The sequence below is a fragment of the Guillardia theta genome, assembly GCF_000315625.1.
Source record: "Guillardia theta CCMP2712 unplaced genomic scaffold GUITHscaffold_128, whole genome shotgun sequence".
NCBI classification, from domain to species: domain Eukaryota; class Cryptophyceae; order Pyrenomonadales; family Geminigeraceae; genus Guillardia; species Guillardia theta.
In genome coordinates, this window is record NW_005434546.1 from 146,616 (window position 1) to 167,820 (window position 21,205).

General features: G+C 50.6%; 7 protein-coding genes across 7 annotated transcripts; 4 read left to right on the forward strand and 3 right to left on the reverse strand.

The window, feature by feature from the left end:
- Positions 1-657: 657 nt before the first annotated feature.
- On the forward strand, positions 658-3,050 carry GUITHDRAFT_146562 (hypothetical protein; the record flags this gene model as incomplete). The annotated part of the gene is made up of 9 exons (XM_005822285.1): positions 658-685; positions 966-1,021; positions 1,071-1,100; positions 1,126-1,186; positions 1,292-1,343; positions 1,752-1,807; positions 1,965-2,029; positions 2,071-2,171; positions 2,342-3,050. The coding sequence occupies 9 exons, from the start codon at positions 658-660 to the stop codon at positions 3,048-3,050; spliced, it is 1,158 nt and encodes a 385-aa protein (XP_005822342.1).
- An 826-nt stretch (positions 3,051-3,876) lies between these two features.
- GUITHDRAFT_79908 (hypothetical protein) lies at positions 3,877-4,720 on the reverse strand (the record flags this gene model as incomplete). The annotated part of the gene is made up of 4 exons (XM_005822286.1): positions 3,877-4,048; positions 4,106-4,182; positions 4,230-4,325; positions 4,370-4,720. 4 exons carry the CDS (start codon positions 4,718-4,720, stop codon positions 3,877-3,879), a joined length of 696 nt encoding a protein of 231 aa, XP_005822343.1.
- A 3,275-nt stretch (positions 4,721-7,995) lies between these two features.
- Positions 7,996-8,674, forward strand: GUITHDRAFT_146564 (hypothetical protein; the record flags this gene model as incomplete). Its single annotated transcript, XM_005822287.1, has 2 exons — positions 7,996-8,084; positions 8,299-8,674. 2 exons carry the CDS (start codon positions 7,996-7,998, stop codon positions 8,672-8,674), a joined length of 465 nt encoding a protein of 154 aa, XP_005822344.1.
- Positions 8,675-9,232: 558 nt separating this feature from the next.
- GUITHDRAFT_155523 (hypothetical protein) lies at positions 9,233-10,378 on the reverse strand. The gene has a single exon (XM_005822288.1). It carries the CDS (start codon positions 10,260-10,262, stop codon positions 9,729-9,731), a length of 534 nt encoding a protein of 177 aa, XP_005822345.1. The 5' UTR covers positions 10,263-10,378; the 3' UTR covers positions 9,233-9,728.
- Positions 10,379-15,198: 4,820 nt separating this feature from the next.
- On the forward strand, positions 15,199-16,256 carry GUITHDRAFT_118487 (hypothetical protein; the record flags this gene model as incomplete). Its single annotated transcript, XM_005822289.1, has 7 exons — positions 15,199-15,356; positions 15,404-15,464; positions 15,513-15,572; positions 15,612-15,739; positions 15,788-15,914; positions 16,010-16,099; positions 16,149-16,256. 7 exons carry the CDS (start codon positions 15,199-15,201, stop codon positions 16,254-16,256), a joined length of 732 nt encoding a protein of 243 aa, XP_005822346.1.
- A 1,242-nt stretch (positions 16,257-17,498) lies between these two features.
- Positions 17,499-18,863, reverse strand: GUITHDRAFT_155525 (hypothetical protein). The gene is made up of 9 exons (XM_005822290.1): positions 18,669-18,863; positions 18,451-18,597; positions 18,357-18,405; positions 18,198-18,311; positions 18,131-18,150; positions 18,047-18,082; positions 17,923-17,999; positions 17,806-17,871; positions 17,499-17,760 (listed from the first exon to the last, which is right to left on the reverse strand). The coding sequence occupies exons 1-9, from the start codon at positions 18,849-18,851 to the stop codon at positions 17,580-17,582; spliced, it is 873 nt and encodes a 290-aa protein (XP_005822347.1). The 5' UTR covers positions 18,852-18,863; the 3' UTR covers positions 17,499-17,579.
- A 468-nt stretch (positions 18,864-19,331) lies between these two features.
- GUITHDRAFT_118489 (hypothetical protein) lies at positions 19,332-21,093 on the forward strand (the record flags this gene model as incomplete). The annotated part of the gene is made up of 7 exons (XM_005822291.1): positions 19,332-19,496; positions 19,620-19,804; positions 20,127-20,178; positions 20,289-20,587; positions 20,632-20,768; positions 20,815-20,880; positions 20,951-21,093. The coding sequence occupies 7 exons, from the start codon at positions 19,332-19,334 to the stop codon at positions 21,091-21,093; spliced, it is 1,047 nt and encodes a 348-aa protein (XP_005822348.1).
- Positions 21,094-21,205: the final 112 nt, after the last annotated feature.

Below are 21,205 nucleotides of genomic sequence, written 5' to 3' on the forward strand. Positions count from 1 at the left end.
GAGCAGCGGATGCAGCAACTACAGAGGCTGAAGACACTACCCGCAGGGCCAGCTCTACTGGAAGAATGTCAGGAAGTGTTCTTGAGATACGAAAGCTCGTTCTTCGCCTGGTTGAAGATAGATGGGTCCATTCGCTCTCGACTGGGTGGCCAACAGCTAAGATGGACCACATTGGTGAAGAAGATCAGAGGGGTACTGACTGGTGAACGTGGACCAAACTCTGCTTCATGATCAACTTACATGAAAATCAACTTACATGACTCAAACTTCCGAAGTTCAACGTAACTTGATCTAGCTTTAAAGGTCAATGTAGATGAATATCTAGAGCCAACAGTGACTGATCTGTGAGTAACTTGTTTGCAAATACATCTACTCCTCTCATTCGCCTCCACTACCAATACTCAGCGGCAGTTTGAGGTACAGCAATCGGCAACATGAAGGTTGGTTCTCACTGTCTCAGTTCTCTTCTCGCCGTATGGCCTGTGCAACAGTGTCAGGGTCAAGCCTCCTCGAACTGATATTTTCAGTCACTGAACTAACTTCCGAGGCTGGTGAGTAAAGAGACTGCAGTCGGAGCCGGCCAGGTTTAGTTCAGAGGCGTTTTAGCTAGTTTGCTGGCGACCCTTGACCACAAAGTTAACGAATCTACAGCACACCATGCTCAAGGCCAAGAAGCATACGATCGGTAGGAGGAGGAGGAGGAGGAGGAGGAGGAGGAGGAGGAGGAGGAGGAGGAGGAGGAGGAGGAGGAGGAGCAAATCATAGTGGAGGTGATCAAAAGAGGAAACGAGGGAGACTGGAGAGATGCAGTGGTGGAAAGAACTATAAGATGTAAGGAAAGTGGACAGATAAAGGAGAGTGAGAGGATATGAGATACGTGAGGATGCAGAGAGAAGGAGAGAAGAAGGAAGACATGTAGACATTTAGCGAGGTGTGCTTTCATCGCTATCTGACAATCTCTGCAGCGGACTCTAATGTTGAGGATATCGGCAGCTCGATTGACAAGGCTCAACGCATGATGGTGAGCAAAGTGAGGAGGAGGCTTCAGGCGAGTGACGCTGGACTGTCAGGCTGCCAAGACGGAGAAGGAGTGGGAGAATGTGAGTGAGTCTTGTCTGCTATCAGCTCATCCCCGTCTCCAGGCTGGCAGCAAACCTGGCCTTGAGATCTGGAGGGTCGAGAACAGGTGAAGGAGGAAGCAAGGGACATGAGGGAAGGAAGAGGGAGAGAGGGGGAGAGGGAGAGGGAGAAGATCTCAAAATAATGATGGAGGACGTGGACAGTCGAACAGAAAACGACAACCCTGACTTCGGAATCAAGAGAGTGCCTGCAGAAGATTACAGGTAGTTCGCTCCCATATCATTCTTTCCTGTCTCTCCTATGGGTCCGATCGATGAACTTTCTGTATGTGCATGTCTACAGTTTGCTGTTCTTGATTGTAGGACCTGATTGTTGCATGAGCTTTGCCTTTGTAGAGCTCTTCATGGTTGACTTCTACGTTACTCCTCCCTCCCTCCCTCCCTGTCCCTTCCCCTCCCTCCCTCCCTCCCTCCCTCCCTCCTTCTCCTTCGTTGTCTCACCCCAACTTCACCAGTCCTGCTTCTTCTCAATTCTTCTTCATCATCATTCTCTTCCATCCCTCCCTTTCTCCGTCTAATTCTTCCCTTCCCTCTTCCTATCCTTTTCCCTTTCTCCCTTTCTCCCCAAAGACTTGGCTGTCGATGACACGCTCCATGACATGTTGGGCACAGGAAGTTCTACAGAGGCGACTCATACATCTTGCTCTACACGTACACAGACTCCGAGAGTAATCAACTGTTCTGCTCTCCCTCCCTCCTCTCCCTCCTTTCTTGCTCTTCCACCTCGGTCCCCTTCCTCTTCCGCTCCCTCTTGCTGACTTCCTTCACATCCCTCCTGCTCCCCTAAATCCCTTCCTACCTACCTCGCTCCTCACGCGCTCTCAGCGGACTCTCTTCGCTGGAACGTGCACTATTGGATTGGATCGGAGAGCACGGCAGACGAGTACGGGGTCTGTTTCTCTCCTCCTCCTCTCCCCTTTCCTGACTGCAGGTCCAGGTAGCCGCGTACAAGACTGTCGAGCTAGACGACCTGCTGGGCGGAGCTCCAGTGCAGTATCGGGAGATGGAAGGCTACGAGTCTGATCTTTTCCTGTTAGACCTCTGTCCCTGCCTCTGCCTTGCCCCTCCTCCTCCTCTGCTCCTGCTCACCCTCCTACTACTCTAACTCCTCCTACTCCCCTCACTCCTTCACTTACTCCCCGTCCTGTCATCCCGCTTCTCTCTGCATCTCTTATCCTCTCTCTCCTCTTACCTTGGAGCAGGAGCTACTTTGGCTCCGGTGGTGTCTGCCCTGGTAGCATTCAGATCCTTGAGGGCGGGCATGCCAGCGGCTTTCGCAAGGTGGAGCAGCAGGAATTCAGCCCGCGGCTGTTCTGGGTGAGGAGGGAAGCTGGAGTCATGCTGTGCTCGGAGGTGGCGATGGGGCTGGACAGTTTAAACCGCGGGGACTGCTTCCTCCTCGACAGCGGGAGCAAGGTGTTCATCTACCGCGGCGACGAGTCGGATCCCTTTGAGAAGAACAAGGCGGCGACTGTAGCCAAGGAGATGGAGGGCGAGAGGAACGGGCGCTGCAAGTGTGTAGATGCGGAGGATGAGCCCGAGTTCTGGCAGATGCTGGGAGGTGAGATCGGCTGCTCAGTCAAGGGGCCCGTGGAGCACGCGAAGCGAGACACGGAGAGCTGCCGGGTGGTGGAGCTGTACAGCATGGAGGACGATTCACTAGAGTTCGTCAAGGTCGCTGATGGCCTCCTCCGCCCAGATCAGCTCGCCGACGATGACGTCATGCTGGTAAACTGCGGAACTAAGATCTTCGTGTCCGTCGGCTCCGCAGCTCCGCAGCAGGAGAAGGCATGCTGCATGCTCAAAGCGCAGGCTTTCATCGCCAGCAAGGGGCTGCCTCCCTTCACCCCAATCATGCGCGTCCTCAAGGGACAAGATGTGCGCTGCAAGTACAACCCTCTTTCTGCTTGACCCTCATCCTCCTCATCCCTTCTTGCCCCTTTCTCCTTCCATTCTTTCTTCTTCCCCTCGCCAACAACCTTCTGCATCACCTTGACTCTGATCCAGGCAGTGGGACGCGTGCTTTGCCTCAGCAGCCTGAAGGATCGAGGATGTGCTTCAATACACAGGAGAGAACGAGCACGAGCGGGAGGGAGGAAGGAAGAGCACTCACGACTTCAACGTAACTCGATGTTTTCAAATCCCGAATCAAGAAGTTCGACTAAACCTATTTACTTTGACGGTTTCCCTATCCTGCTCTTCCTCCTGCTCCTACTCCTACTCCTGCCTCCCTCCCTCTGCTTCTCTCTGCTCCCCTCCATTCTCGACTGCTCCTGTTCCTCGTCCTAGACCTGACCCTCTAGCCGCATCCTCCCTGCCGCACTTGTTGCTGGTTCTGACTTCTTCGACACCATCGGCGCTTCCTCTCCACCAGCGAGGCCGCAGCAGGACGCCATGCTGAACGCTGTCAAGGTCAGTTCGAAAGAAACTCGACTACTCATTCCACTTCCAGATTCTCCAGCTCCAACCGAGATGATCTCTTAAGTTTCATCTTAAGCTCTCAGTGCTGTCCTCCATCCCGTCCATCCGCGTTACTTCAGTCAAGAAATCAATCACAATCGGGTCACCCATCAAGTCCTAAACGTTCCGGTCGGCGGAGGAAAGAGCCTCTGACGTCGCTTTGACGTCCACTTGACTGTCGTCTCCCTCCACCGCCACCACGCAGTTCTCTTTAAGAAAAGAATACCATTCCTCCGTCTCGTCTCCTTCCTCTTCTCCCTTCACCTGCTTCTCTGCATCAGCTCTGCCCGTCTACCTCACTTCTGACCTTGAACGCAAGCTGATCTCGCAGGAAGTCCAGCGGGATCGAGGGTTTGTAGGAGCGGAGGATCACGCGCAGAGCTCTGCTCCTCATCCTGTCGCGCAATATGCACACGATGCACTTTCCATGGTTTGGCGTCTTGGCGAACCTGCGAGTTCGGACGTGAGAAGAGGACAAGGCGTGGGTGCAAGACGGTTTAACTCACAGGCGGAAGAAGGAGACGTAATCCGAGAGCTCTAGAGCTCGGTGCAAGCTGAGCGCGTGAGAGACGTAAGGATGTGTCTGTGAGACTTGTGGTGACAAGGTGGACCTCCTCAAGCATCGGGTACCTTGAGCTCCATCGGCATGTTTCGAATGTCCTTCACCATGTCCACTGTGTTGTTCTGCATCATCCAGTAGAAGAGCCTGTACGCCATAAACTCCGCCTTCTCTGTGTCAAAACTTCTCTTATGCACTCAAGCCTGTTCACCTCATTCTCCTTTGCTCGCGTGTCCGCGTACAGCCCCATCAAGTAACTCTGGATCTTATAAAACTCACCGAAGTCGTGCTCCAGCATCGCCAGCCGCCCGTTGGACTCGTATACCAGCACCGAGTTTGCGTTCCTGATGTGTTGGATGACCATATCTTGCCTGATCGCCTTGAACTGGTCCGAAATCCACTCCCAGTCAGCCTCGTCCGTGTCGTACTTCACCTTGAGCCTTTCAGCCCATTTCACGAGAACGCGTTCAGGGCGAACAGTAGAGGGGTCAGGCATCGACTGCAGTCGGATGTACTGCTTCTCCATCTCCATGCAAGTGCCCACGATTGCCTCTGATGACATGAACTTGATATCGTCGTCAGTTCCATGCGCACCTCCCCCCGTCGGGACGTATCCTCTCTCCATGTCGATGAAGCGTCGATGCCGCTTCTCTCTTGCCTCCTTCTCAGCTTCATTCTCGATGTCTGCCATGACACCTCCTCGCTTCTTCTTCTTGGATTTCTGTGCATGGCTTTCAGACTTCTTCTCTTGACTCTCTTTCGTCTTTCCGCTCGCGTTTGCCACGCGGGGAATCGGCTGAGCATCCCAGTCAGTCACCCACAACCTGTTGTTCTTCTCCGCATTTTGAACGATCGACTTGAGCGCACCAGCCATGCACGTTCTCTCGTACTCATTCTCACATGCCGAAAAGCATTTCTGCACAAACGACTGGCGAAAGGCAGAAATCAGCAACAGCATGCAATGTCTAGTCTACCGTGTACCTGGAGTTTCGGTGGCCATTGGTTTGCAGCAGGAGCATGTTGAACGTTTGCTGGTTCTGCGGCTACTGCTGGTTTCGCAGGAGATTTAATTTGAGACTGCTGCTCCGCTTGCTTTGCCTCTAGCTTGCTGGCAACTGAAGCGGCTGCATCGTGAAGGGAAGGGAAATTCATGTCATAGTTGTCTGACTTGTCCCCATAATCTCTGCCATCGCTCCATTTGAACTGTTCTTGCGGGTTGACGGGCTTCGCCTTCGGTTTCGGGGCGGACCAGCTGAAGGCTTTTGCTGCGTTAGCGTTGATGGTCATGGCTGGTACCGCAGCCTTCTGAGCTGCTTGTGCAGCAGGTGCTGCTGCTGCCTGTTGGGCGTAGGGCCACTGGTTGTAAGCACCGGGATGATAGTATCCCTGCTGGGGAGCTGTATACGCCGCCTGCTTTGCTCAAGTAAGAAGAATGGACGGGTACTAGTAGAATGGATGGTAGCATACAGGGTACTGATAGCCGTAAGCGTATTGGTTCTGCTGATAGTAAGCTTGTGCGGAAGCCGCAGGAGGATCCCAGCTAGTTTTCTGTAGAGCATGGTTGACCCAGTAGACTCTGTTAGTCTTGGGATCAGTCGCAGGTTCCCAAGTGCCATATCCACTGGGATCTGGGACAGCAGCAGGTAGTGCCTGGAGGGTGACGGTGAGCTCCCAGACAAGGGACAAGTGCACGATCACCTGCTGCTGCCCGGAAACCTGGGGGGTTGCAGCTTGCTGTACCGGTTGGTTGCTAGCATACTGCACCATCCGTGAATATGCATCGACTTGTTCGCAATCAAGTGTGCAAGACAAGTCTCACAGTCTGGTTGTACGCGGTGGTTTGGTTGGCATTGGCATTCCAACTTGCCTGCTGCTGGAAGTTTTGCTGTGATCGAGGAAATCAGAACATACGTCGAAGGATGGAGGAGGAGGAGGAGGAGGACCTGCATGGAGCTTGCTTGATTTTCGCCACCCCTGCGCAGAGCGGCAAAGAGCAAATCAAATCAAAGCGAGTGTGATGACAAATGGAGCAACTTACGATGATTGTGAATTTGCTGGCCATTGAAATGTCGCAGCTTCTCCTTGATTGTAAGCATCATATGGGTTATACGCCTACACCATAATCAACATGTCACAAACTCGCTTTCATATTTGCTGTGCAAGGCATTCAGGATTTATAGATCAATCTTACCTGCTGAGTCCCTCCATACACGTAAGTGGACTGATATGCATTGTTCCCGCTAAACAAAGAGTGAGTACAAGGGAGTTGGCAAGCGCTGGAGTACAACGACATTGCGGGGTTGGTCTGTTCCATGGCTTGACGAGCTTCAATGATCTCCTATCTCTGGTGTTCTCCTCACCTTGAGCCCAGGTTCTGCTTGAAAGGCTCAATGGGTACGTTCAGTCGAGTGAGTGCTGGTACCTACTTGAGAGGCAACGAGCTTGGCCCTAGGCGTATGATATACCTGTTCTCTCAATGCTGGCAAGCGCGTGCATCCCCTCCATCCCTGCTTGCACCCCAAGTTCCCATCTGAGTTTCCCTGCTCCCTCCTTCCTGTCTACGATCTACCTGACTCTATCACTCTCTCACACTCAGTTTCTTGCTCTCTTCCAGCATCATCTTTGCTCTCCTCACTTCCTCTCTCCTCGTCGCTCTCGATGCATCACGTCTGCATGTGGCGTTGCCGCTCTCATCCTCCATCCACCCCTGTGGGCTACCTAGGCTGGCTTCGTGACCCCTACCTACTGTAATGTAAATACCCCATAAAAACCCATATCATGGAGGGGTACTCAGAACCCATCGATGCAACCCCACCCATACATAAATGTATGACCCACCCATGAAAGATCCAGCCTGCCCAGCCTGAAGATCTATGAGGTCCGGCCCGGCCGGGCCGCCGACGGCCCGGGCCGGGGCAATCCGAGGCTCAGCGGCTTCAAGTTGCCTCAGGCTGGGGCCCGTGCTCCCACACCTCAGTTAGCTTCCTAATCAGCAATCAACTCAGCAGCTGCCTCAACGTTCCCCCTTCTATTCCGACGATGCCTTTCTTTCCTCCAAGCCCGTCGCTCCGCGGCAGAGAGCCTTGGCGAGCACGAACAGGCAATCGCAGGTCGTCGTAGAGCTCGAAGCCAGTGCCCCTAGGCGCGGGTCCGAGAGGAGGAGGGAATCGGATCCGGAAGAGGGGGGGGGGGAACAGGACCAAGTGTCAGTCAACGCCGGGCCCGTTGCTACCTGACCTAGATGATTTCTCTGACAGCCGGGCGTATATTTGATCTCTTTCCCGAAGTCTCTTTAACCTTTGATCTGCTCCCTGAAGCATTCAATGTTCTTAATCGTTGGGTCTCAACTTCATCTGCTATCTGTTGTACCGGAGCTACTTGCGCTGTCAGTCTGTCTCGCTCCTCCGTGAACTCTCTGTGAGCTTCTCAGTTGATGATAAGATCAGATCAAATCCTGACTTCCTCTCCACCTGTCCCTCGAGAAGGTCGTTGTTTTCTATCGCAAATTTCAGCTATTCCTTTCTAGCACAGAGGTCAGAACAAAACCCCTCACTCTCTGATGCTACATGTTCTCGCTCTCCTTGTGAAGCGTTTCCATGTCTTTCCCGTAAGTTTCCTGGAAAATCTCAAAATGAATGAAACAGAACAAGAAATGTTTGAGATTAGGATGACGAAGTTGACGATGAGAAGATCAATGATGGAGATGGTGATGATGAGAAGGTTGTTGTTGATGATGATGATGATGATGATGATGATGAGATGACGACGACGATGATGATGACGATGATGAAAGTACTGAGCCAGCCAAAGTTCTCCTGTGCTGCGATGTACGACGACATGGCCGGAGAAGTGAAGGAGTGCGAAGGTAGGAGGCAGGCTCTTGATTGCGTTGAAGCATTCCTCGATGAACGTCTCCAGTTGACGCTGTGACCATCCTGCCATCCAATTGCAAGACAACGAGGGACCTGTCTCAAAGCTCCCAGCAACCTGAGTGTCCTCCTGTATAGGGAGACTGTTATGCTTCTATATCCCGATGCAGAGCGCCACGGCCTTCGGGATCTCGAGGCCCGGACTATCATCCTTGAGCTCGTTGTTCTCGATGCGCAGCTTGTCCAGCTGATGGACCTGCTGCTCGTACAGGTTGGAGGCGCAGACCATCATCTTCCACAACCCCGTGTCAGAATGCCTCCATCATCCACAATATCCCGTCATCGATATCATCTTCGCGTGGCCGGCCGCATCTTGTTCTCGGGCTTATCTGGCAGATCGTCAAGATTCTCAAAAGCAAGTTCCCCTCAAGGAGCACCCAGAGCTCGTCCTCCTCCTCAAGCCAGGGGAAGATCTGGCTACCCTGCTGAAGCTGCCCAAAGAGGAGCTGCTGGTTCGATGGGTCAACTTACATATGGTGAACGCCGGAAGTGACAAGATGCTGTCAGACTTCAGCAGCGATATGAAACACTTGACCACCTACACACGAGGCAAGTCCATCGACTGCTGGAGCACTGCAAGACACTGACAGCAGAGCCTCTGCTACAGGTAATGGAGAAACTCGTCAGTGGCACGACGGCAATGCCAAAACTCGTCCTGGAACTCGTATGGCAGCTAATACGGCATGATACGATGTCCCAGCTTGAGCTTTTGGGAGAAAGCTCGAAGCTCTCAGCCTCGGGCCTGGTCCAGTGGGTCAACGACAGGGTGTGATGGCAGCATCATGCGAGTAGTCGCATGAGGCTACGCACGCTGACGAGATGTGTACTGGTCGTAGACGTACGTACAACACATTGATACAATGAAAGCATGAGGCTGGTACAAACCGGTACACATGTTTACTCATTGCTGTACGACGGGCACGAGCCAGACCTCGAAATATAAGCAATCCAACTTGGACCCTGCAAAAACAAATCTAGCTTCATTGCTCATCTGTTCACTCCTCAGTGCACTATCGCTCAGTTGTTGGACAATACCCGAATCAGGTTATCAAATGTTGCCATACCGCTTGCAATGGCCGCCAATCAATCAGCCTCGGGATTTGATGATTACAGCAGTAACTCCTGAGAAAGTGCATAGGCTCGCCCCAGACATCGAGAACTTTATACAGTACGAGTTGATAGGGCAATACTATGAATACCTCAACTCTGAAGGGAAGCCAGAAAAAATGAAAGCCTACTTCCATTGTCATTCCCCATCAGAGAGACTCAGTGAGAAGAATTACAGAAGAACATGAAACAGAAAATAAGAGAGTTTGTACGAGAAGCAGATGCTACTGTGACTCAAATCCTCCTCACTGTTTACATGCAATGTCCTGGGAGAATTCAGATTCTGAAAACTCGCATGGATGTTGTTGAGCCAGAGTCCAAAACACGCTGAGCGAAGGTATTAGAAGCGCGAAAAACTGCCCCTTGTGTTCCTTCTTGCAGGTTGAATGAGGAAGATGCTTTTCTCTTAGCACACAGGATAGCTTTCTGTCGAGTAAACTGATCAAGAATAAATACACATTCTTGAGGAAGCACTAGAGCACAAAAATCAAGTCCTCAACTGACCGACTGTTTGATTTGCACGCATCAATGTTGCTACACCATCAGCTCAATGCTTGCACAGTGACCTGCCCCTTCGTTCACAAAGAGCGGATGATGCGTCCTTACGTCCGCCATACAATGCTTGATCACACTCGCCAAGTGGGAAAGCCTGTCCTCTCCTACAGTGATTGATTTCCTCATGAATACGATAGACTCCCTGGCAATGGCTACTCTTTTTGCTGCTTTCTCAGGGTCGTGCTGCTGCATTGAGGGAGGGAGGAATCTGTTCTTGTACAAGTGGTAGGATTCGGGCGAAGCTGATTCAAAGACAATAGTATAGCCGGAGTGTATGCCAGCATGATTCCAGCTCTTTTCAAGGAAGCATTTCAAGTAAAGCATGCGTTTTTCTTGCTCTGGACCGCCGCGTCGCTCCACCTTGATGTAAAAGATCGACTGGGCGTTGAACGAGCACAAGATGGATGAGACCCACGCAACCAACAGCTCATACTCGCTCATCGAGTTGACGAGGTCGTGGCAGAAGAATCGAGACAGGATCTCAGTGTGGTGACAGCCGAACAGGTCCGACATCTCGTCTCCTATCCTCAATCTCTTGCAGTTCAAATTCGAGTCAAACTCGACTGACAACCATCGTCCATGTCCCCATCGATCATTGCTTGCGATCGTATCAAAGCAGGCTATGTCCTCCTCATATGCCCCTGCATTAAACGTTTCTAACATCTTCGCTCGTTCGTTCTGCTGAAATCTGCTCACTCGGCCCAGTCCGCTCTGATGGGTCAAGAGAGCCTGATATGCTGGGTTTTGTATCGAGCTCTTGGTGAGACCCTCGCGTATCAGTTCAACTAGTTCATCCACTGCAACTTTGAGGTCGAGCGGAAGGAGCTTGAAAGCTCTGAAGAGCATTGAGACGTCAAAGCCCAGCTCCCACAGAGGGCGTACAAGGCTGATGTTCACACCGCTGAAAGCGCAGGTATCTTTCAATGCGCGCAGAGACGCTTCTTGGGCAAAAGCATCTGGGAAATAAGCTTCTCGTGCGTCGAAGATGCTGGTAGACAACGAGACATTGCACTCTGTCAGACATTTGTGGCTTGTTCCTGCCATGATGCACATCACACAAGGCCTTTCTTGGCTGCACTTCCGCTTCTTCAGCTTGCATTCTGCACAAGACTTGCGGGTGTATTTGGACCTCTTGTTTCGTGGACGATGATCGATATTGCTCTCAACTTCATGAGCTTGTCGCACAGAATGAGAACCTTCTATTAGGTTGACAGCAAGGCTTTGCGCAGCATGGCGGTTGACGCTTGAAAGTTTCGCGGCCATCTGATCGCACCACTCGTCGTAGTCTACACCAACAGGTTCAGGATGGCGTTCAACAGGCAGACGCACCCTCTTACCGTCAGCATGACGCTTTGCACCAACCGCAGCAGACATGGCAGATTTAGCAGAAAATTACTGCTACGATCGGGGTACTAGGAAAGTCGTACCACTGCATACGGTTTCGCTTGCACGGTTTTGGATTTGTTTGCTCCGGCTTGGCTTTCTTTTTCAGTCAATAAAGGAGATTGTACTGCAGGATATTGTGGTCGTAAGGAAGGAATAGGAAGCAGGGGTTTTTAATAATATTTTTAGAGGGGCATCAGCCCGTCAGGACGGTCCTCGTACTAATTTTTAACTTAACTGTGAACTGGCACCCGGGCCGTAATAAGTCAGGCTCAGGGCGGCCGCTGCGGCAGACCGGGCCGCCGGGGCCGCCAGGGTTCTGAACGCCGGGTGGACGGTGCGGCCGCGCCCGGCCCGAGCCCGCCGGGGAGCCTCCCCGGCTGTCAGAGGCTGGTCACCAGTGCCGTTCACTTTCAGGCCTCAGGTTCGTTAATTTGGCACTTAGATTTTTCGGTAGGGTCTTTTTTTTTTCTAGGCGTGCTATTTTGATAAATGAGTTAGAGACCCCACTTCATAGTACCCATTTGTTTTAGTTTATTTCAACAATCCTCTTTACAAGTTATTTTAACGGTAGTTACGGAAAGTACAGTACGGTACCGACACATACCCTATGGTACTACTTTCAATACCAGTTGCGCTTGAATCCTCCTTGCCTTGACGGACAATGGCGGCGCAATCGGGGCGGCCACCGTCGTCAAGGGCTGCCTCATCGCTCGGCATTGCCAAAAGGAGGAGATTGGAGCAAGAGAACAAGTTGATCCTCTTCATTCGCATGAGATACATCCAAGGGGCACCGTTGTTCCTTGCAGCAAATGCCTTCGATCATTCTGTGCACTTTGAATTACTACACCACGTTGAAGGTTTAGACATGTCATTCAATCTGGTACCATGTCATGGTGTGAGGTTTACTGATGTCAATGGGAAATTTCGAAGTGGAATCATCCGAAATTGGAAAGGAAGAATGTCAACTTCTTTAACACTAGAAAACAAACTGATTTCTTCCGTCTCAACATCGATCTGCACAAGATTAGGACTACGGTAGTATTGTTAATTGGTTTCGCAAACGTGGGAAGCCCTTCTTGAAACCCCGGATGAAAAGGCCAGTGCAGTTGGACCATCAGTACATCACTCTTACAGAATCCTGTCATTAACAGAGAATTTCCTGTGCCTTTCAAGGATGAACCCTCCATGATAGAACCTGGATCAGGTTCGTTATATTTCGAGGGCGCACTGACAGTCACCTTGAAACGAAATTGAAAACGAAATTAGAGGACGCAATACACATGCATCTCTTTCAAGTTCGAAAGAATGGTACGATTGTGCACGTTTCACACAGAGATTTGGAGGCATCCAGATTGAACGCGACTTTAATTTACTTTGAAGGAGCTGCCACAACAAAGTGAAGTGTGCTCGAACCGAATTGTTGAATTTCTTCTTGTCATCTGCATTTCGTGAAGGTCCATCAGTGACTACCGCATGGACAGTGCATATCCCACACATGGTCAAGTTGCCCGTTAGATGCAGTAGCAGCTTCCTTCTTCTCCGAGTCCAATGTAGCTGTTCCCGATCATGGCAGCAGCTCGATATGCATCTCTTCCCTGAAGTTGATGTCGATGCTCGATGCACGACATGTTCAATAGTCAGGCTAGTTGAATGCCATATTTCTCGTAGAAATGTACAAACTGATCGCCCACATGCCCTGACATCATGCTGTGCAAATAGAAAGACTGCAGCAGTCTCGCTTGTCCGATTAATCTGACTAACTTGAAAGCAACACCCCTGACGTCTTCCTTCTCTTCAATTTCGAAATAGCTTCCTCCCAAAGAAGCTGTTTGGGCTGCAGGCATCGATGACAACAAGGAAACAGACTGAGAGTCACAGTGTAGTCCTCTACCTCCTCCTCGGTCTCCATCGTCCCTACCTCACAGGGGATCAGGTCGTCTTCTTTGGCCCTTCCTGCCTTCATCCCATGGCCAGCGTAGAAGAGGACGACTAGCCTCCTCAGCTCTTGGTGCCAGCCTAGTCGCATCCCTGATAGCGTTCTCCAGCTCCCACCCCGGCTGCACGTACTTGTCCGCTCTAGTATGCATAGGCCGAACACCGGGGGCGGCTCCAGGAACAGAATCTCCGACGAGTCCTGATGGAGAGGAGACTGCCAGGAAGCCCGTTCCTCCAGCGCACAGTGACGGGATGCTGTTGAGGAAGCAACGTCATGCGACATAAATGACTGGTGGATGCTCATAACAGTGAGTATTCAGAACAGTGAGCATTGAGGGATTTCTCTGTGGATTCAAATATCCTCTGTGAGGAGATAAAAAGGGGGTAGGGTGGTGGAGGGGGGAACTTCTGTACCATGAAACCTCTCTTTTGTACCAATATGTTTTCATACAGTACAATCTATACTACCATGTATGTGATGGGTAAAACTAAAATTGCAGTACCTCAGTCTAAAACCAAGGCGGGGGAAGGGTTCCACGCCAGAGGAATTCAAATCACCCCACCCCGCTTATGTCCAGTCTCTCTGCCCCTCGGGGGCCTTTGATCGGTGAAAACAGGGGGTAGTCAACAGGGAGTGTATATACGGACCCCATGTGAACCCCAAAAAAAGTAGGAAAAAAAAGACCAGATTTGCTAGGGGCTGCACATGGGTTTGTGAACGGCATGGGCCCGGCTCTTCGACTCAGGTCTCGGATGATCAGCCTGGCAGTCTTGTCATAGTACTACGTTGAAGAACGGGTCAGGCCCGGGGCCGGGCTTACTACGGTCTGGCAAACTGATAAGATCCGGCCGCCCCGGGGCAACCCCGGCGCCACTCAGCCTCGGAAAGCCCGGCTTTTTAAACCCTTGAACCCTAAACCCTAAACCCGTAAACCCTAACTTGACTCTAACTTAATAAAACCGGCCGGGTGGCAACGTGCCGGGCGGTGTTCCCGTCGTGCCTGATAGTCCTACTGATTTTTAACTTAACTTTGAGTAAAGAACTGATGGTAGCCCGGCGCGCCGGAAGTTCCGAGCCCGCCCGCCGGATCGGACTTCCGGCCTCTGTCCGAGATTAGTTCGCCGAGGCCCAGTATCTCCGTGAACCCTGAACCCTACACACTCAACCCCTAATGTCACTACCGTACTGGCTGGCGTGTAGGGTCGGGTGGGCATTTCAGGGGGTAGGGTGATCACGAGACTTGCCGATGCTCAACCCATGGGCCGTGAACGGTGCCCGTGACAAGGGTCAGCAGCATGCTGGGCAAATACAAGACAAGGGAAACCAAAATGAGATCAAGGGAGAGAAGAGGCAGGAGAGACGCTGACACACCAAAGGCAGCTGTACCATTGTTTCAGAGTCACAATCCCAGACATTTAATTGAATTTTCACGAGAGATCATAACAACATCCTTAAATCATGCTCGCTGCAAATTTCTACGATTGAGATGGAAGTCTACGCACATTGCTGACAATTTTGTTTGTGTTTGAAGGAAGGAAATATTTCGTGTCCGAGAACAAAGTCAGCTGAAAAAAAATATGGGAGATTCACACGAGGTGAATAATCTTCAGTGCTTTCAAGCCGAACATCCATGAAAATTAATGCAACAAAGCTTGATTGCTAATTGTCGTAGGGCCAACATCAAGCCTCACCGACTCCAGCAGCGCCTGTTCAGTCATTTCTGGTTCGCCTTTGCTTGTTCTCTTGTAAACGTTTTGTGAGATGTATCTTCAGGACGACAAGGGAAAGAGCAGGTGAAAGATGAGAGATTTCTTGATGCAGAGAATCGTTCTAGATTTCTTGATGCAGAGAATCGTTCTAGATTTCTTCATGCAGAGAATCGTTCTAGATTTCTTCATGCAGAGAATCGTTCTAGATTTCTTCATGCAGAGAATCATTCTTGCCGTCCTCGAGATTGACGGAAGGATCAGGACAGACCTTCTTGCCGGGAGCAGCCAACCTGTGAAAGAACCGCCTCCTCCAGTGCGTGTTATTATAGTCGATGTGTGCTACTCACACCTGTCCAAGCAGTCTTTCATATTTCCTGAAACAGCACCACGAGTATTTTCAAGTGTTTGTGTGATTTCAATGGTGATCATTTCTGTTGATCAGTCTTCATTCTCAAGTCCAATATCGCCTACGACATCTATCGAATCTGAGAAAAGCTGGAGAGTTTCGGGTGTACCGAATGGGGTTGCCAAAGACATTGATGCTGAGGCCCTCCAATCTCAAGATGCAAAGCCCAGGTTCTTCTTGTTGCAATTATACATGCGTATCCCTGATATGACAAAAGGTATTCTACAACCATTACCAGCTCCCCAACAGCAGGCGTTCAAGAAATGTATGAAAATAGAGTGAGCTGAACGATTGTTTTGCGTTGAAGCGCTTGACTGTCATTGTAGTATAAGCTGCTGTTAGATGATAACCGTTTCCTTCAAGACAGTCTGAAGAGAGAGCAGCAGGTGTGAAAAGGAAAGTTTTTTGTGTTTGACATTTAGAAGGCGCGAGAGGAGATTGCAAAGTTGATGAGGGAAGAATGTGGAGGTTTGAGCCATCAGATCAAGATGTGTATGGAGGAGAAACGGATCACTGAAAACAATCTTGCTGAAGCAAGATTGGAAATCGAAAGGTCAGCTTTCGATATGTTCTGCAGTTGTAGTGATTCGCGCCTCCACAGGCTGAAGGACTTCCAGCACACCCTCAAGGCAGAGGTTGATCTAAAGGATCAAAAGATTGGAGATTTGCTAGAGCGGATCAAAGAGCATGATGCAGCTCATAATCTGATCGAGGAGGAGAAGTCTATGGTTTGCTTTTTTGGTGGTTGCTTTGACAAGAGTTTTACTCGTACAAGTTCAACGCAGAACGTGATGAGCACAAAAAGAATCTCAAGGAGCTTCAGGACGAATTGATGGTTGAACGGAAAAAGTCTGATAGCTTCAGCTCAAAATGGATGGCTGAGAAGGAAATCAGTCATTCATTGTCCCTAAAGGTGACAATTAATCGCTTAATTCTAACTTATTCTGACGTCATGTGCAAAGATTGCGGAGTTACAAAGAGATCAATATTCTCATCAAGCTGAAATTCAAACGCTCAAACAGTCGTTGGTTGAAGTGAAGAACCAAGCTCGGGGAGACAAGTGCTCATAATGCACAATCGTTTATGTTTCACTGATTCCTGCTTTATTAGCTCAAGCTTTCGAGAAGACATTGAACAAAAATTGGAGCAGCAAAGGGAGATAAGCACACGGTGAATGACAAACAAAATGCTATTCTGCCTCTCATAGAATTCAGACTACACAGTGAAATCCAGAGCCTGAGGAAGGAGAAGGAAGAATTGAAGGTAGAGGTCAATTTTCCTATGCACATTTGGTTTGAGCTATCTTTACGAATAGACCATGAACGAGAGGTTCAGAAGGCAAATCTCGCACGTGACTGAAGAATACAGTCAAAACGCGTCACGTGTCGACGAATTAGAGTCAAAGAATACTGACTTGAAGACGCGTAAATCAGATTTTCTCCTCGGTCTCATTCTAATTCTTTTGATTCTCTTTGTTCCTTGTTCACAGAGCTGCGTACATTGGATGATCAACTGAAGAGAATCTCAAGCGAAAAATCAAATTTGCAGGTGTACATTGCTGCATAATTTATGAGATTGATTTGGAACCAGGAGTTGGTGTCATCGCTGAAGAAATCCAACATGAATTTCAGCACACACAATGAACAACTTCAGCAACGTGTCAAACAAATGAACGAGGAGCTCAGGATCAAACAGAATGAGTCCAGCTTTCTAATGCACAGCTCGAACGTATATGGACAGCAACAGGCGCAATCAGTCCAATCGTCGTATGGATATAACGTACAGCACGGCCGAGGATCGCAACCTTTGCCTCAGACGGTCGCTCCTCCCGGATATCAAAACATGTCAAGCACGATGGATGGTGCTTCTCCCTCCCTCCATCCGTTTGCGCAGGCCCCAAGCATCAGAGGACGCCCACCGGTCAGCCAATCTCAGGCGCCTGATATGAGGTTTCACATCGGAAAAAGCTTCGATCATGTCTATCACCTCAGGTCAAACGCAGACGGAGGGGGTCCATTCCCTCCTATCAACTACCGGTACGGTCTGAGCCCAATAGTTCAAACCGCAGGTCCACCATCAAGACCACCAGCAGGGCAATTTGTGCAACAAGCGTACGTTGCTGCAGAGGCGCATCCATCCTTCAAGCCGCTGCATGAGTTCACCCCAGATGACATCGCTGCGGTCGGGTATGACCCTCGATCAGTAATCGGGTGTTAGCATTATGTTTGTTGACTTGTTTGCGATCGATCGGGTGATTGGGTTGTTGACTTGTTTGCGATCGATCGGGTGATTGGGCCTCAGTTTAAATTCCAACCAGAATTAAGTACGACCATCAGTACAGACACTTTGTTCCCTTATTTTCCCTTATTTTGCTTCTTTAGCTCCTTCGGTCCCTATTTCAATTTTATTAGTCTCACAAGATTGCGACAAGCAAACCGAGACGCACCTTGAGAAGGTTTCAAGTAGTTTGGGTTCAAGTGAAGTGGAAGCGTTTTGATCAACAACACATAGAACAGATTGAAGGTCCACATGACAAGATTTGTAAGCGCCACAAGCTTGTCAGGAAGACCGAAGCTGGTTTCGCTTAGAATGATGTTGACACAAAGCTGAATTCAAAACCTGTCCTCAAGGTACTCGGAGAAAAAAACCGCCATGTACCAGTCGCGCAACGACAGCAAGCGATAGCTAGGAAAACAGGAAAGATGAGATCAGGGCAGGCAGAAATTTTCACTTCACGTGTTGTAAGCGATGGGTGTGAGAAGTCGTACAGCAGTGGACCATTTCAATTTGACCATCAACGTCTCCATCAACACCTTAGAGTAGGAATGAGCATCAGGGTCGTCGCAGCAAGAATCTCTGCCTGCGCCATGATCAAGTAAAGATGAGAGCCTGCAGCCTGTTGCCCATCAGACGCTTGTCACGTGTGCATCAGGAAAGATCGAACCATGACATGATCCTTGTTGCCTGCCATGATTGGAAGTCAACGCCCACGCGTTCGAATCGAGGATCACCTTGAAAGATCAGGAGCCACGGCAAGGGGATGGAGATGACTGCCATAAATTTGGCATATGTCGAGACCCAACGCTCGGGAAGAAGCGGCTTTACAGCCTCCTCTTGCTTGTAAACTGATTCACTTCATGTCAGCAGCTCCGGCGACATGCCTGGTCAACCTTTGGCGTTGAGGAGCCACGAGAAGCCGAACCAGAAGACGACAAACACCTGCAGCTATCAGACCCTCGGCTCAGGCTCCAGCTGACTCCTCACAAAGTTTTGCGGCTTGATGGCCGTAAAGACATAGTCCAACGAGAGCATGCTCCCCACGTAAATGGCGACCAGCAGCCCCTGGGCAGCTCTTCTGGCTCGCTGGACTGACTTGAGGGCCTGGCTGCTTGCTCGTTTCTCTACATCTTTCTGCCATGATGTCAGGCATCGCGAGAGTCTCTGAGGAGCGTGAGAGCGGAGGGAGGCATGCCAAGACTGACCCCAGGCTCTTGCGCTGTTCCTCGACGAACAGGCTGAGCTCGACAAGCCCGGCGAGAGGAGAAGGGCGGATGGCAGGGGAGAGGGAGAGAGGTGGGGGGGGTGAGAGGGGAGGATCTGAGAGGCGGAAAGTGCGTGTAGAGGGGAGCCAGTGAGGATGAAGCGAAGCCAAGGGAGGCTGCCATTGCTCCTTCCCTGGTCGGATTGAAGTTGAGTAAAATCTTTGGGAGAATGGCGAAGACGCGGGATAGGCAGCACATGCCCAGGGAGGAGGAGGAGGAGGAAACAGCACATGCTCGGGAGAAGGGAAGAATCCCTGCTTGTCCCTAGGCATGCCTTGCGTTGCTAATGATTCGAGGGGAACGCGGTGGGAGGTATAGCATACAGGCATAGAGGAGATGCGAGGCTTCGATAGTGCTCACAATCACAGGCTTCACGCCGCGAGCGTGAGAGAAACTTTCCTCCCTATTTCCAATGCCAGAGTCGCCGATTACTGTCGACGCTCGGCAGCGGTGCCTTCCTCCCTCCCGGGCTGCAGGCCAGTCACAGGCCCTGGGTTCTCAGCCATGCAGGGAGGCATGGGCAGGCCCCACACGGAGGCAGCCAGGGAGGAGGTGTAGCTTTGCTTGAGCAGGTGCCTCTCTTCTGATCGAGTCTGGCAGGTCATGCGCTCGTTTGTTAGCGCCACCAAGCTGCCCTACGGCAGCAAACAAGTCAGAGAGATGTTCCTGTCGCTTATCGCACTGTCCAAACGAGGGAAAGCTCGGATGACAGTCGATGACTTCCGAAGCTTCTTCAAAAAATATGTAGACAAGAACGATGCTCTGCTGGTATGCCATGTGATGCCTACACGTCTTGTCTCACTCGAGTCTGAACCTCTACGAACCTTACTTGTACGCCTCTCACTGATTGACAGGACTTGGTATGGATGCAACTGCTTGCTGATCAACCAGGTCAAGAAACGATTAGCACTGTACGGCTTGCTCACGAGATTCAAAACGTTTGCGACCTCCTTCTTAGTGGCAGAGTCAGCTGATATAGTGGTGGACCAGATGTTTCTCTTCCGCGTTGAGCATGTCGGCAGTGGTGCGGGTGGCTACGAACCCAAGAGGGTGATGAAGGAGTACTCGAGCAACAGGTCTCGACGTCAACTCAAAGACGCGTGGCTACACGTCAGAGGAGGGAGGGTTGATATATTACCTCCAGGTCACTCTTACAACTTCGCTTCCTTGTTCTCTTTTGATTTTTCGAGCAGAGTTTGCCAAAACAGAAACTGATCGCCAGGATGAAACGCAAAACGAAGAGAAGGAGATCCAAAACGAGGCAGATGAAAGAGAGGTAGCCGGGGAAGGGGATGAGAATATCACCCGGACAGCCGAGGGCTCTCAAAACCTTCAAGATGAAGAAATGGAAGGAGACAGGAGCAGGACAAATCTGGCAACGCATTCCCTCTCCAGCAGAATCCTGAAGATGTCTGCGCTGGAAGAGCAGATGTCGCAGCTTGAGCTACAGGTTTGCATCAGATCTATGCATGTTAATCGACTGAAATACGTGCTTATCCTCATCTCATTCAATGCTCTATCTACTTGTTTCTCTTTTCGCCCTTCGCTCTTGCATTTCAGATTGCTGAGGCAGCCAACTCAATCAAACCAGGGAGGTTTGCCGACATCGGGCTGACGGTGGATACCATCATAGACGGGGCAGTCGATGTAGAACAAGTCTGGACAGCAAGCAGACTCTCTCTCTCGCACGCACACCCACCAGCCATGAGGAAAACCAAGACGCCAGAGCCGCGGGTGCAAGAGGAGGTGAGCGGGTCATTTGCACGAACCTCGAGCCTCCGCAGAAGCAACAATGAGAGTAGAACGCTGGAGCTCATTGAGGAACAATCTGAGGTCTACGAGCATGACTCCTTCAGAAGGTGCTCCGGCCACCTTCGTGCTGATGGGTGACCACAGTTTGCAGGAAGAGTCGCTTTCTTGGCGATGGCGAACATGAGTTCGATGATGCGGCATTGTCTCCGAAGCAAGACATGACTGCTGAGATCTTGGAAACCTTGAAGATGTCGAACGAAATGTGCGAAAGAACAATTCATGACATCTGTGAGTTCTCACTTCACCCAACGGTCACTGACAGATCGAGTGTCAGGTACGTGGAGCAAAGAGTGGCTGGAAGAAATGTTAGAGACATTTCGGAGCTGTGTAGACGAAGATGGTGACCTTTCAGGTGCAGTCGAAGCTGGTAAAAGACGTTGCAAACGGTTTCCTTTTGTTTTGACAATCAGGACTAGCACTCAAGGACGTCGAAAGCTGGACAGAACAAGTCGTCAACGACGAGATGACAATAGTGCAAACTCTCTTTCCCAACCTTGAAGTTCGCTTTCAGCACATCTTTCTCTTGTTGAGCACATTGATTTTTGATTGCTGAATGACCAGTCAACAGATATCGCAATGTGTTATTGACACGGACAAATGCTATGGCGTTGGACATGTCCAAGAACATTGATGCGCCAGCTCTGTCGTCCTTCCTGCAGGTCCCA

Coding starts and splice junctions, on each gene's coding strand:
- GUITHDRAFT_155523 (XM_005822288.1), bottom strand. CDS start 10,262: ATGTCGGACCTGTTCGGCTGTCACCACACTGAGATCCTGTCTCGATTC.
- GUITHDRAFT_155525 (XM_005822290.1), bottom strand. CDS start 18,851: ATGGCAGCCTCCCTTGGCTTCGCTTCATCCTCACTGGCTCCCCTCTAC. Junction 18,406..18,450: donor CCATCAAGCCGCAAAACTTT/GTGAGGAGTCAG, acceptor TGATAGCTGCAG/GTGTTTGTCGTCTTCTGGTT. Junction 18,312..18,356: donor GTGGCTCCTCAACGCCAAAG/GTTGACCAGGCA, acceptor GAAGTGAATCAG/TTTACAAGCAAGAGGAGGCT.